Below are 14,114 nucleotides of genomic sequence, written 5' to 3'. Positions count from 1 at the left end.
TTCCCCATTCCCATTTCCCCATTCCCATTCCCCATTTCCCATTCCCATTCCCATTCCCCATTTCCCATTCCCATTCCCATTCCCATTTCCCCATTCCCATTTCCCATTCCCATTCCCATTCCCATTCCCCATTCCCATTCCCATTCCCATTTCCCCATTCCCATTCCCCATTCCCATTCCCATCATTCCCATTCCCCATTCCCATTCCCCATTCCCATTTCCCCATTCCCATTCCCCATTTCCCATTCCCATTCCCATTCCCCATTTCCCATTCCCATTCCCATTCCCATTTCCCCATTCCCATTCCCATTCCCCATTCCCATTTCCCCATTCCCATTCCCATTCCCATTCCCCATTCCCATTCCCATTCCCCATTCCCATTTCCCCATTCCCATTCCCCATTCCCATTTCCCCATTCCCATTCCCCATTTCCCATTCCCATTCCCATTCCCATTCCCATTCCCCATTCCCATTCCCCATTCCCATTCCCCATTCCCATTCCCATTCCCATTCCCATTCCCCATTTCCCATTCCCATTCCCATTCCCATTCCCCATTCCCATTCCCCATTCCCATTCCCATTCCCATTCCCATTCCCATTCCCATTCCCCATTCCCATTCCCATTTCCCCATTCCCATTCCCCATTCCCATTCCCATTCCCATTTCCCCTTTCCCGTTCCCATTCCCATTCCCATTCCCATTTCCCATTCCCCATTCCCCATTCCCCATTCCCATTCCCCATTCCCATTCCCATTCCCCATTCCCATTTCCCCATTCCCATTCCCCATTTCCCATTCCCATTCCCATTTCCCATTCCCATTCCCCATTCCCATTTCCCCATTCCCATTCCCCATTTCCCATTCCCATTCCCATTTCCCATTCCCATTCCCATTCCCATTCCCACTCCCATTCCCATTCCCATTCCCACTCAATTTCCCATTCCCCATTCCCACCCCGTTTCCCATTTCCCCCGTTTCCTTCATTCCCATACTCCCCTTCCCCCACTCCCATTTTTCCCATTCTCCCCATTCCCATATTCCCGTCCCACTCCCCCCCCTCCCTTTCCACCCCCCTTTTCCCAACCCCGTTCCTGTTCCCATTCCCGGCCCAATTCCCATATTCCCCATTCCCCACTTTTCCCCTTTTTCCACCCCAGTTTGCCCCGTTCCCATTCCCACATTCCCATTTTCCCCATTTTCCCCATTTTTCCCATTTTCCCTGTTTTTTTCCCCCCCTCTCCGGGCGTCTCAGGCACTCCAACCCCCATTCCCCCATTCCCATTTTCCCAGGTTTTTTCCCATTTTTCCCATTCCCATTTTCCCCATTTTTCTCATTTTTCCCAGGTTTTTTTCCTCTTTTCCCGGGTTTTTCCCTATTTTTTCCCCCCGTTTTTTCCCCCCGTTCTCCCCTCACCCTCTCGGGGGGTCGAAGACACTCCAGCCCCCATTCCCACATTCCCGTTTTTCTCATTTTTCCCGGGTTTTTTCCCGTTTTTCCCTTTTTTGGTTTTTGTTTTTTTTCCCCACTTTTTTCCCGTTTTTCCCGGTTTTTCCCCCGTTCTCCCCTCACCCTCTCGGGGGGTCGCAGACACTCCAGCCCCCATTCCCACATTCCCATTTTTCTCATTTTTCCCGGTTTTTTTCCCGTTTTCCCCTTTTTTTTTCCCGTTTTTTCCCCATTTTTTTCCCGGTTTTTCCCGTTTTTCCCGGTTTTTCCCCCGTTCTCCCCTCACCCTCTCGGGGGGTCGCAGACACTCCAGCAGCTCCCCGGGGGGGTCCCGGGGGGGTCTCTGGGCCATGGCCGCCAGCACCGAGCGCCGCAGCCGCCGCGGCACCAGCGGGGACGGCAGCTCCCGCAGGAAATCCTTCAGCACCCCTGGAATCACATCCAGAAAAACATCGGGATCGGCGATCCCACCCCGGGGCAGCAGCTCCCGCAGGAAATCCTTCAGCACCCCTGGAATCACATCCAGAAAAACATCGGGATCGGCGATCCCACCCCGGGGCAGCAGCTCCCGCAGGAAATCCTTCAGCACCCCTGGAATCACATCCAGAAAAACATCGGGATCGGCGATCCCACCCCGGGGCAGCAGCTCCCGCAGGAAATCCTTCAGAACCCCTGGAATCACATCCAGAAAACCACGGGATCCTCCAGGGGCTGGGATCCCGTGTGCGGGGTCAGGGATCCCCTTTTGGGTACCGGGATCCCATTTTTTGGGGCCAGGATCCCGTCTTTGATCCCAGAATTCCCATTTTTGGGCCCCGGGGATCCCACTTTGGGGAGGAGATCCCATTTCTCTGTGCTGGGAGCCTATTCCTGGTTTTTAAATCCGCCTCTTTTGTCACCGGGACCTTCCTGCTCACCCCCAGCCCCTCCCCAAATCCCCCAAATTCCCACTCCCAGGTGTGCCCAGGTGTGTCCCCAGATGTGTCCCCAGGTGTCCCCAGGTGTGCCCAGATGTGTCCCCAGGTGTCCCCAGGTGTGTCCCAGGTGTCTCCAGGTGTCTCCAGGTGTGTCCCCAGGTGTGTCCCAGGTGTGTCCCCAGGTGTGTCCAGGTGTGTCCCAGGTGTGTCCCCAGGTGTGCCCAGATGTGTCCCCAGGTGTCCCCAGGTGTGTCCCAGGTGTCTCCAGGTGTCTCCAGGTGTGTCCCCAGGTGTGTCCAGGTGTGTCCCAGGTGTGTCCCCAGGTGTGCCCAGGTGTGTCCCCAGGCGTGTCCCCAGGTGTCTCCAGGTGTGTCCCCAGGTCTCCCCAGGTGTGTCCCCAGGTGTGTCCCCAGGTGTCTCCAGGTGTCCCCAGGTGTGTCCCCAGGTGTGCCCAGGTGTGTCCCCAGGTGTGTCCCCAGGTGTGTCCCCAGGTGTCTCCAGGTGTGTCCCCAGGTCTCCCCAGGTGTGTCCCCAGATGTGTCCCCAGGTGTCCCCAGGTGTATCCCCAGGTGTGTCCCCAGGTCTCCCCAGGTGTGTCCCCAGGTGTGTCCCACGTGTCCCCAGGTGTTCCCAGGTGTGTCCAGGTGTGTCCAGGTGTGTCCCCAGGTGTGCCCAGGTGTCTCCAGGTGTGTCCCCAGGTGTCCCCAGGTGTGCCCAGGTGTCCCCAGGTGTGTCCCAGGTGTCCCCAGGTGTCCCCAGGTGTGCCCAGGTGTCCCCAGGTGTGTCCCAGGTGTCCCCAGGTGTGTCCCAGGTGTCCCCAGGTGTCCCCAGGTGTGTCCCCAGGTGTCTCCAGGTGTGTCCCCAGGTCTCCCCAGGTGTGTCCCCAGATGTGTCCCCAGGTGTCCCCAGGTGTATCCCCAGGTGTGTCCCCAGGTCTCCCCAGGTGTGTCCCCAGGTGTGTCCCACGTGTCCCCAGGTGTTCCCAGGTGTGTCCAGGTGTGTCCAGGTGTGTCCCCAGGTGTGCCCAGGTGTCTCCAGGTGTGTCCCCAGGTGTCCCCAGGTGTGCCCAGGTGTCCCCAGGTGTGTCCCAGGTGTCCCCAGGTGTCCCCAGGTGTGCCCAGGTGTCCCCAGGTGTGTCCCAGGTGTCCCCAGGTGTGTCCCAGGTGTCCCCAGGTGTCTCCAGGTGTGTCCCCAGGTGTCCCCAGGTGTGTCTCCAGGTGTCTCCAGGTGTGTCCCCAGGTGTCCCCAGGTGTGCCCAGGTGTGTCCCAGGTGTCCCCAGGTGTCCCCAGGTGTCCCCAGGTGTCCCCTCTCACCTGTGACCACGTTGATGTCCGGACAGGTGCCCTCGGTCAGGGTCACCCCCGCGCTGTCCCTCTCGAAGGCGTCCCTGAGCTCCTTCTTGGCCGCGGCCGAGCCGCAGAGCCGGTACAGCCCCACCACCTGCCGGTCACTACTGGTCACTCTGCGGCCAGTGGTCACTCATGGTCACTGGTCACCCCCCGGCCAGTACAGCCCCACCACCTGCCGGTCACTACTGGTCACTCTGCGGCCAGTGGTCACTCATGGTCACTGGTCACCCCCCGGCCGGTACAGCCCCACCACCTGCCGGTCACTACTGGTCACTCTGCGGCCAGTGGTCACTCATGGTCACTGGTCACCCCCCGGCCGGTACAGCCCCACCACCTGGCGGTCACTGCTGGTCACTCTGCGGCCAGTGGTCACTCATGGTCACTGGTCACCCCCCGGCCAGTACAGCCCCACCACCTGCCGGTCACTACTGGTCACTCTGCGGCCAGTGGTCACTCATGGTCACTGGTCACCCCCCGGCCGGTACAGCCCCACCACCTGCCGGTCACTACTGGTCACTCTGCGGCCAGTGGTCACTCATGGTCACTGGTCACCCCCCGGCCGGTACAGCCCCACCACCTGCCGGTCACTACTGGTCACTCTGCGGCCAGTGGTCACTCATGGTCACTGGTCACCCCCCGGCCGGTACAGCCCCACCACCTGCCGGTCACTACTGGTCACTCTGCGGCCAGTGGTCACTCATGGTCACTGGTCACCCCCCGGCCGGTACAGCCCCACCACCTGCCGGTCACTACTGGTCACTCTGCGGCCAGTGGTCGCTCATGGTCATCGGTCACTGTCTGGTCACCAGTCATCACTGGTCACTCCGCCAGTCCTCATCATTCCCAGCCACCGGTCACTTTCTGGCTACTGGTCACCCCCTGGGTGTTGGTCAACCCCCAGCTCTGGTCACTCCAGGTCACTCCTGGTCACTCCTTGGTCACTCCCAGTCTCTCCTGGTTACTCCTGGTCACTCTGGTCACTCCCTGGTCACTCCTGTGGTCACCCCCTGGTCACTCCCAGTCCCTCCCATTCACTCCCAGTTCTGGTCACTCCCTGGTCACCCCGCGGTCACCCCGGTCCGTGTGGTCACTGGTCCGTGTGGTCACCCCGTGGTCACCCCGGTCCGTGCGGTCACCCCGTGGTCACCCTGGTCCGTATGGTCACCCCGCGGTCACTCCGGTCCGTGTGGTCACCCCGGTCCGTGCGGTCACCCCGGTCCGTGCGGTCACCCCGGTCCGTGTGGTCACCCCGCGGTCACTCCGGTCCATGCGGTCACTCCGGTCCGTGTGGTCACCCCGGTCCGTGTGGTCACTCCGGTCCGTGTGGTCACCCCGCGGTCACCGCGGTCCGTGTGGTCACCCCGGTCCGTGTGGTCACTCCGGTCCGTGCGGTCACCCCGGTCCGTGTGGTCACCCCGGTCCATGTGGTCACCCCGGTCCGTGCGGTCACCCCGGTCCATGCGGTCACTCCGGTCCGTGTGGTCACCCCGGTCCGTGCGGTCACTCCGGTCCGTGTGGTCACCCCGGTCGGTGCGGTCACTCCGGTCGGTGCGGTCACCCCGGTCCGTGTGGTCACCCCGGTCCGTGCGGTCACTCCGGTCGGTGCGGTCACCCCGCGGTCACCCCGGTCGGTGCGGTCACTCCGGTCCATGCGGTCACTCCGGTCGGTGCGGTCACTCCGGTCCGTGCGGTCACCCCGCGGTCACTCCGGTCGGTGCGGTCACCCCGCGGTCACTCCGGTCCGTGCGGTCACTCCGGTCCGTGTGGTCACCCCGCGGTCACCCCGGTCCGTGCGGTCACCCCGGTCCGTGCGGTCACTCCGGTCCATGCGGTCACTCCGGTCTGTGCGGTCACTCCGGTCTGTGCGGTCACCCCGGTCGGTGCGGTCACTCCGGTCGGTGCGGTCACCCCGGTCCGTGTGGTCACCCCGCGGTCACTCCGGTCTGTGTGGTCACTCCGGTCCGTGCGGTCACTCCGGTCGGTGCGGTCACCCCGCGGTCACTCCGGTCGGTGCGGTCACTCCGGTCGGTGCGGTCACCCCGCGGTCACTCCGGTCTGTGTGGTCACTCCGGTCCGTGCGGTCACTCCGGTCGGTGCGGTCACCCCGCGGTCACTCCGGTCGGTGCGGTCACTCCGGTCCGTGTGGTCACCCCGCGGTCACTCCGGTCTGTGTGGTCACTCCGGTCGGTGCGGTCACCCCGGTCGGTGCGGTCACCCCGCGGTCACTCCGGCCCGTGCGGTCACCCCGGTCGGTGCGGTCACCCCGCGGTCACCCCGGTCGGTGCGGTCACCCCGCGGTCACTCCGGTCCATGCGGTCACCCCGCGGTCACCCCGGTCGGTGCGGTCACTCCGGTCGGTGCGGTCACCTTGAGGCCGCGGCGCTCGATGTCCTGCAGGCACTTGGTGACGATCAGGGGGACGTGGCCGGGGCCGCCCTCGCGCGTCACCAACGTCCCCAAATCCGCCCCGAAGACGCGCGGCCCCCGCGGGGCCGGAGCGGCCTGGCGCCGGACAAGGGTCAGCCGGGCGTACAGGACACCCTGCGGCCGCAGCTGGACGGCCAGGGCCTGCGTCCGGCCACCTGCGGGGACAGCCAGGGGTCAGGGGTCATCCCTGGGGTCGCAGGGACACCTCCGGGGTCACAGGGACAGCCCTGGGGTCACAGGAAAATCCCCGGGGTCACGGGGTCACAGGGACACCCCTGGGGTCATGGGGTCACAGGGACACCCCTGGGGTCATGGGGTCACAGGGACACCCCTGGGGTCACAGGGACACCCCTGGGGTCATGGGGTCACAGGGACACCCCTGGGGTCACAGGGACACCCCTGGGGTCATGGGGTCACAGGGACACCCCTGGGGTCACAGGGACATCCCTGGGGTCACGGGGTCACAGGGACATCCCTGGGGTCACAGGGGCATCCCTGGGGTCACGGGGTCACAGGGACACCCCTGGGGTCACAGGGACATCCCTGGGGTCACGGGGTCACAGGGACACCCCTGGGGTCACAGGGACACCCCTGGGGTCATGGGGTCACAGGGACACCCCTGGGGTCACAGGGACATCCCTGGGGTCACGGGGTCACAGGGACATCCCTGGGGTCACAGGGGCATCCCTGGGGTCACGGGGTCACAGGGACACCCCTGGGGTCACAGGGACATCCCTGGGGTCACGGGGTCACAGGGACACCCCTGGGGTCACAGGGACACCCCTGGGGTCATGGGGTCACAGGGACACCCCTGGGGTCACAGGGACATCCCTGGGGTCACGGGGTCACAGGGACATCCCTGGGGTCACAGGGACATCCCTGGGGTCATGGGGTCACAGGGACATCCCTGGGGTCATGGGGACATCAGGACACCCATGGGGACATCCCCTGGGGTCATAGGGTCATCCCCGGGGTCACGGGGTCACAGGGACACCCCCGGGGTCACACCAGGACACCCCAGGGTGACAATCGGCTGAACCCCCCAATGCCCCCGAGCCCCCAAACCCCTGAGTCCCCCCAAAACCCCAAAAAACCCCCCAAACTCCCCCCAAAACCACCAAAACTTCCCCCCAAACTCCCCAAAAAACCCCAAAATTCCCTCCCCAAAAACCCTAAAAAAACCCACCAAAAAACCCCAAAAAAACCCCAAAAACCCCCAAAAGAACCCCAAAACCCAAAAAAACCCCAAAACCCCAAAAAACCCAAAAACCCCCCAAAAAATCCAAAAAAACCCAAAAAAAACCCCAAACCCCCAAAAAACCCAAAAAACCCCAAAACCCCAAAAAAACAAAAAAAAAAACCCAAAAAACCCCAAAAAATCAAAAAAACCCCCAAAAAATCCCAAAATTTCCCCCCCAAAAACCCTAAAAAAAAACCACCAAGAAACAAAAAAAACCCCCAAAACCCCCCCAAAAAACCCCCCCCAAAAACCCAAAAACCCAAAAAACCCCCAAAACCCCAAAAAACCCAAAAACCCCCCAAAAAATCCAAAAAAAACCAAAAAAACCCCCAAAACCCCAAAAAAACCCAAAAAAAACCCCAAAAAAGCCCAAAAACCCAAAAAAACCCCAAAAATAAAAAAACCCAAAAATCCCAAAATTCCCCCCCCAAAAACTAAAAAACCCCAAAAAACCCCAAAAATCTCCCCAAAAACCCAAAAAACCCCAAAACCCCAAAAAACTCCAAAACCCCAAAAACCCCAAAAACCCCAAAAAACCCCCAAAAACCCCAAAAACCCCAAAAACCCCAAAAAATCCCAAAAAACCCCAAAAACCCCAAAAACCCCAAAAATCCCAAAATTCCCCCCCCAAAAAAACCCTAAAAAAACCCACCAAAAAACCCAAAAAACCCCCCAAAAACCCCCAAAAGAACCCCAAAAAACCCCCCAAAAACCCAAAAAACCCCAAAACCCCAAAAAAACCCCCCAAAAAACCCCAAAAACCCCCCAAACCCCAAAAAACCCAAAAACCCCCAAAAAATCCAAAAAATCCAAAAAAAACCCCCAAAACCCCAAAAAACCCAAAAAACCCCAAAAAATAAAAAAAACCCAAAAAAATCCCAAAATTTCCCCCCCAAAAAACCCTAAAAAAAACCACCAAAAAAACCCAAAAAACCCCCCAAAACCCCCAAAAGAACCCCAAAACCCAAAAAACCCCAAAAAATCAAAAAAACCCAAATAAATCCCAAAATTTTCCCCCCAAAAACCCTAAAAAAACCCAAAAAAACCCCAAAACCCCAAAAAACCCCAAAAACCCCAAAAAATCAAAAAAACCCCCCAAAGATCCCAAAATTCTCCCCCCCAAAAAACCCTAAAAAAACCCACCAAAAAACCCCAAAAAACCCCCCAAAAACCCCCAAAGAACCCCAAAAAAACCCCAAAAACCCAAAAAACCCCCAAAAACCCCAAAACTCCCCAAAAAACCCCAAAATCCCCCCAAATCCCCCCAATCACCGCGGAAGAGCGCGGCCAGCCCCAGCGTGGCGCGCCCGAGCAGGCGGCTCCCGCCCGCCGGCCCGTCCCAGCCCAGCACGGCCACGCTCAGCAGCCGCAGCCCCCCCAAAAAAACCCAAAAAATCCCAAAAACCCCAAAAACCCCAAAAAACCCCAAAAATCCCAAAATTCCCCCCCAAAAAACCCTTAAAAATCCCAAAAAAAAAAAAAAAAAACCCAAAAAACCCCCAAAAAACCCCAAAAACCCCAGAAACCCCAAAAAATCAAAAAAAACCCCCAAAGATCCCAAAATTCTCCCCCCCAAAAAACCCTAAAAAAACCCACCAAAAAACCCCAAAAAAACCCCCAAAAACCCCCAAAAGAACCCCAAAACCCCCCCAAAAAACCCCAAAAAAACCCCAAAAAAACCCCAAAAAAACCAAAAAACCCAAAACCCCAAAAAACCCCAAAAACCCCCAAAAGAACCCCAAAAACCCCCAAAAAAACCCCCAAAAAAACCCAAAAAAACCAAAAAACCCCAAACCCCAAAAAACCCCAAAAAACCCCCAAAAAAACCCCAAAAACCCCCCAAAAACTCAAAAACCCGCAAAACCCCAAAAAACCCAAAAAAACCAAAACCCCCAAAAAACCCCAAAAACCCCAAAAACCCCCAAAAACCCCCAAAATCCTAAAATTCCCCCCCAAAAAACCCTAAAAAAACCCAAAAAAACCAAAAAAAACCCCAAAAAACCCCCAAAAAACCCCAAAAACCCCAAAAACCCCAAAAAATCAAAAAAACCCCCCAAAAATCCCAAAATTCTCCCCCCCAAAAAACCCTAAAAAAACCCACCAAAAAACCCAAAAAAACCCCCCAAAACCCCCCAAAGAACCCCAAAAAAACCCCAAAAACCCAAAAAACCCCAAACCCCCCAAAAACCCCCCAAAAAACCCCAAAAAACCCCAAAAACCCCCCAAAACCTCAAAAAACCCCCAAAACCCCAAAAAACCCCAAAAAACCAAAACCCCCCAAAAATCCAAAAAAAACCCCCAAAAAACCCCAAAAATCCCCAAAACTCCCCAAAAAACCCCAAATTTCCCCCCAAATCCCCCCAATCACCGCGGAAGAGCGCGGCCAGCCCCAGCGTGGCGCGCCCGAGCAGGCGGCTCCCGCCCGCCGGCCCGTCCCAGCCCAGCACGGCCACGCTCAGCAGCCGCAGCCCCCCAAAAAAACCCCAAAAAATCCCAAAAAAACCCAAAAAACCCCAAAAAAACCCCAAAACCCCCCAAAATTCCCCCCAAATCCCCCCCAATCACCGCGGAAGAGCGCGGCCAGCCCCAGCGTGGCGCGCCCGAGCAGGCGGCTCCCGCCCGCGGGTCCGTCCCAGCCCAGCACGGCCACGCTCAGCAGCCGCAGCCCCCCCAAAAACCACCCCAAAAAATCCCAAAAAACCCAAAAAACCCCAAAAATCCCCCAAATCCCCCCAATCACCGCGGAAGAGCGCGGCCAGCCCCAGCGTGGCGTGCCCGAGCAGGCGGCTCCCGCCCGCCGGCCCGTCCCAGCCCAGCACGGCCACGCTCAGCCGGCGCGCCCGCTCCAGCTCCAGGTTGAAGCAGTGGTCAAGGCGCAGGAACCGGGCGGCTCCGGCCAGCGGCGATGTCCGAGCTCGGCTCGCTCCGTCCACCCGCAGCGCGCAGAAAACCCGCTCGGGCCCGGCCGGCCGCAGCCCCCGCAGCCGGACGCTGAGCAGCCCGGAGAGCTCGGCCGCGCCGCCGGCCGGGGAGGGCTCCCGGTAAGGTCGGAAGGATCCCAAATCCCCGCCGGCAGCCGCCGGGAGTCCGGCCGGGGGCTCCGGGCGGCGTCCGGCCCAGGCCACGCTGGTGTCCAGGTGGTAGCGGCTGATGACGTTGCGGGATTCCCGGCGGGATTCGGGGGGCTCGGGGCCGGGTTCCCCGCGGGGCCGGGGGCTCCTCAGGCTCAGCTTCCTCCGCAGCTCCGGCAGCCTCCTCATCCTCAGCGACAGGCGCCGCACCGCGCCCGCCGACTTCAGCCCGGGCAGGGCGCGGCCCCGGCCGGGGGGCGAGCCTGGGGGCGCGGGGGGCGCGCCTGGGGGAGCGGGGGCCGGGGCTCAGTGCCGGGGGGCGCGGGGGGCTGGGGAGGGTGGGGAGGGTGGAACTGGGGGCACTGGGAAGGGTGGGGAGGGGGACTGGGGACACTGGGAGTGGTGGGGAGGGGGACGGGGGAAAATGGGAATGGTGGGGAGGGGGACTGGGGGCACTGGGAGTGGTGGGGAGGGGGACTGGGGGCACTGGTAGTGATGGGGAGGGGGACTGGGGGAATTGGGAGTGATGGGGAGGGGGACGGGGGAAAATGGGAATGGTCGGGAGGGGGACTGGGGGAACTGGGAGTGGTGGGGAGGGGGTTTGGGGGGTCTGGGGGAAGAACTGGGAGCACTGGGAGTGATGGGGAGGGGGACTGGGGGCACTGGGAGTGGTGGGGAGGGGGACTGGGGGGAAAATGGGAATGGTGGGGAGGGGGACTGGGGGCACTGGGAGTGGTGGGGAGGGGGACTGGGGGGAAAATGGGAATGGTGGGGAGGGGGACTGGGGGGAAAATGGGGATGGTGGGGAGGGGGACTGGGGGGAAAATGGGAATGGTGGGGAGGGGGACTGGGGGGAAAATGGGAATGGTGGGGAGAGGGACTGGGGGCACTGGGAGGGATGGGAAGGGGGACTGGGGGCACTGGAAGTAGTGGGGAGGGGGTTTGGAGGGTCTGGGGGCAGAACTGGGAGCACTGGGAATGGTGGGGAGGGGGTTTGGGGGGCACTGGGAGGACTAGGGGGATGGGCACCACGGAGTTTGGGGACCACTGGGGACACGGGACCCTGGGGACAGCAGCAGCCGACCCCCGCGAACACCCCGGGGTGGTGGGAGGGGGGCACAGGTGACACAGGTGACAACGTCCCCTCACCTGTGCCCTGTCCCCGCCCGGCTCCCTCCTCCTCCTCCTCCTCCGCGCCGCGCCCCTCGGCTGCCCCCAAACTTTCGGGGGTCCCCTCCCCGCGGCCGCCTTCATCATCCTCGTCACCATCACCGTCCTCATCCTCGGGGATGGGGTTGTACCAGATGTCGCCCGGCGCCGCGCCCCTGTCGCCGCTGTCGCCGCTGTCGCCGCCGCCGCCGCCCTTGGCCGCCAGCACCCAGCGGCGGCTGCTGCGCTCCAGGCTCTGCAGGTACGAGCCGGGCGCGGGGGGTCTCCCGGGACCCCCCGAAACCGGCCAGAGGGCCGCGGCCGAGGGCTCGGCGCCCTGGGCACCGGGGCTCCCAATCTGGGGGTCCCCGCAGGAATTTCGGGGCTCCCCGCCGGGATTTCGGGGGTCTCCGAAGCGATTTCGGGGCTCCCCGCGGCGATTTCGGGGCTCCTCGTCAAGGTTCTGGGGCTCCCCGAAGCGATTTTGGGGCTCCCCACGATGATTTTGGGGCTCCCCACGACGATTTCCGGCCTCCTCGTGACGATTTTGGGGCTCCTCGTGACGATTTCGGGGCTCCCCACGATGATTTCGGGGGTCTCCAAAGCGATTTTGGGGCTCCCCGCGATGATTTTGGGGCTCCCCGCGATGATTTTGGGGCTCCTCGTGACGATGTTGGGGCTCCTCGTGATGATTTCGGGGCTCCCCACGAGGATTTTGGGGCTCCTCGTGACGATTTCGGGGCTCCCCACGATGATTTTGGGGCTCCCCGCGATGATTTCGGGGCTCCTCGTGACGATTTTGGGGCTCCCCACGATAATTTTGGGGCTCCCCACGATGATTTTGGGTCTCCTCGTGACGATTTTGGGGCTCCCCACGATGATTTTGGGGCTCCTCGTGACGATTTCGGGGCTCCCCGCAGCCGCCCCTCCGGCGGGACCCCCCTAAAACCCCAAAGGAGACCCCAGAGTGGCCGGGGGGCTCCGGGCGGACCCTCCAGGGGGTTGGGGACCCTTTTTTGGGGGGCGCAGGGCAATGGGGGGTCCCCGATTTGGGGCGGGGGGTCCCATCCCTATTGGGGGGGTGGGTTCCTTTCCTGGGGGATGCGAGTCCTGTCTGGGGGGGGGGGTCCCATTCCCGGGGGTCTCCCTTTCCCGGGGCTCCCCCAATCCCGGGGTTTTCCCATTCCCGGAGATTTCCCAATCCCGGAGTTTTCCCATTCCCGGAGTTTTCCCATTCCCGGGGGTCTCCCTTTCCCGGGGCTCCCCCAATCCCGGGGTTTTCCCATTCCCGGAGTTTTCCCATTCCCGAGGTTTCCCTTTTGGGGGGTCCCATTCCCGGAGATTTCCCTCTCCTGGGGGGTTTCCCTGTTCCAGCTGTCCCCCATTCCCGGGTTTCCTATCCCCGAGGGTTTCCCTTTTGGGGGGGATCCCATTCCCGAGGTTTCCCTTTTGGGGGGTCTCATCCCCGGGCTTTCCCCCTTTCCGGGGGTCCCTCTCCCGGGGGTCCCATTCCTGGGAATTTCCCCTTTTCGGGGGTCCCATTCCCGGAGTTTTCCCGTTTCCGGAGTTTTCCCAATCCCGGGGGTCCCGTTCCCGGGGATCCCACACCGGGGGGGGGGGTGTCCCTTTTTTTGGGAGGGGTCCCGTTCCCGGGGGTCTCCCTTCCTCAGGGTGAGGGTCCAATCCCTGAGCGTTTCCGTTTCCCGGAGTTTCCCCATTCCCGGGGGTCTCGTTCCCGGGGGTCCCACCCCGAGGGGGGCGGGGGCGGTTCTCTTTCCCGGGGATCCCCCATGCCCGGAGGTTTCCCACTCCCGGAGTCCCATCCCTGAGGGTTTCCCTTTTCGGAGGGGGGGGGGGGGTCCCATTCCTGGAATTTTCCAATTTCCGGGGGTCGCATTCCCAGAGTTTTCCCACTCCTGGGGATCCCCCATTCCCGGCGGTCCCATTCCCGGAGTTTTCCCCATTCCCGGCGGTCCCATTCCCGGAGTTTTCCCCATTCCCGGAGTTTTCCCCATTCCCGGCGGTCCCATTCCCGGAGTTTCCCCGTTCCCGGAGTTTCCCCATTCCCGGAGTTTTCCCTGTTCCCGGCGGTCCCATTCCCGGAGTTTCCCCATTCCCGGAGTTTCCCCATTCCCGGAGTTTCCCCATTCCCGGCGGTCCCATTCCCGTTCCCGTTCCCATTCCCGTTCCCGTTCCCATTCCCGTTCCCCCCTCGGGGCTCCCGGTACCTCCTTCCTCGGCCGCCGCCCTCGGGGCTCGGGGCCGCTCCCGCCGCCTCAGGCGGGACCAGGTCCGGCGCAGCAGCGGCTCCGCCATGGCCGGGACCCCCGGGAGACCCCCGGGACACCCCGGGACACCCCCGGGAGACCCCCGGGACACCCCGGGACCCTCAGGGACACCCCGGGACACCCCGGGACACCCCGGGACCCTCAGGGACAGCCCGGGACCCTCAGGGACAGCCCGGGACCCTCAGGGCCCCCGCGGGCCCCGCCGCCGCCGCCGCCGCCGCCGCCA

General features: G+C 61.7%; 1 protein-coding gene across 1 annotated transcript in view; it reads right to left on the bottom strand.

The window, feature by feature from the left end:
* Window positions 1–14,114, bottom strand: part of LOC136305114 (uncharacterized) — an 18,439-nt gene extending 4,325 nt beyond the window's left edge. The window contains exons 1-6 of the mRNA XM_066208503.1: window positions 13,829–14,114; window positions 11,457–12,542; window positions 10,121–10,756; window positions 6,081–6,295; window positions 3,678–3,804; window positions 1,388–1,875 (exon numbers count right to left, since the gene is read on the bottom strand). Coding sequence (XP_066064600.1) covers window positions 1,388–1,875; window positions 3,678–3,804; window positions 6,081–6,295; window positions 10,121–10,756; window positions 11,457–12,542; window positions 13,829–13,916 — 2,640 coding nt within the window. The 5' untranslated portion in view covers window positions 13,917–14,114. The remainder of the gene's footprint in view (window positions 1–1,387; window positions 1,876–3,677; window positions 3,805–6,080; window positions 6,296–10,120; window positions 10,757–11,456; window positions 12,543–13,828) is intronic.

Source organism: Chamaea fasciata, unplaced genomic scaffold (assembly GCF_029207755.1).
Source record: "Chamaea fasciata isolate MVZ Bird 193981 ecotype frontalis unplaced genomic scaffold, bChaFas1.0.hap1 SCAF_286, whole genome shotgun sequence".
NCBI lineage: Eukaryota > Metazoa > Chordata > Aves > Passeriformes > Sylviidae > Chamaea > Chamaea fasciata.
Note: the sequence above shows the minus strand (reverse complement) of the source record. Positions and strands in the feature narration are given on the sequence as shown.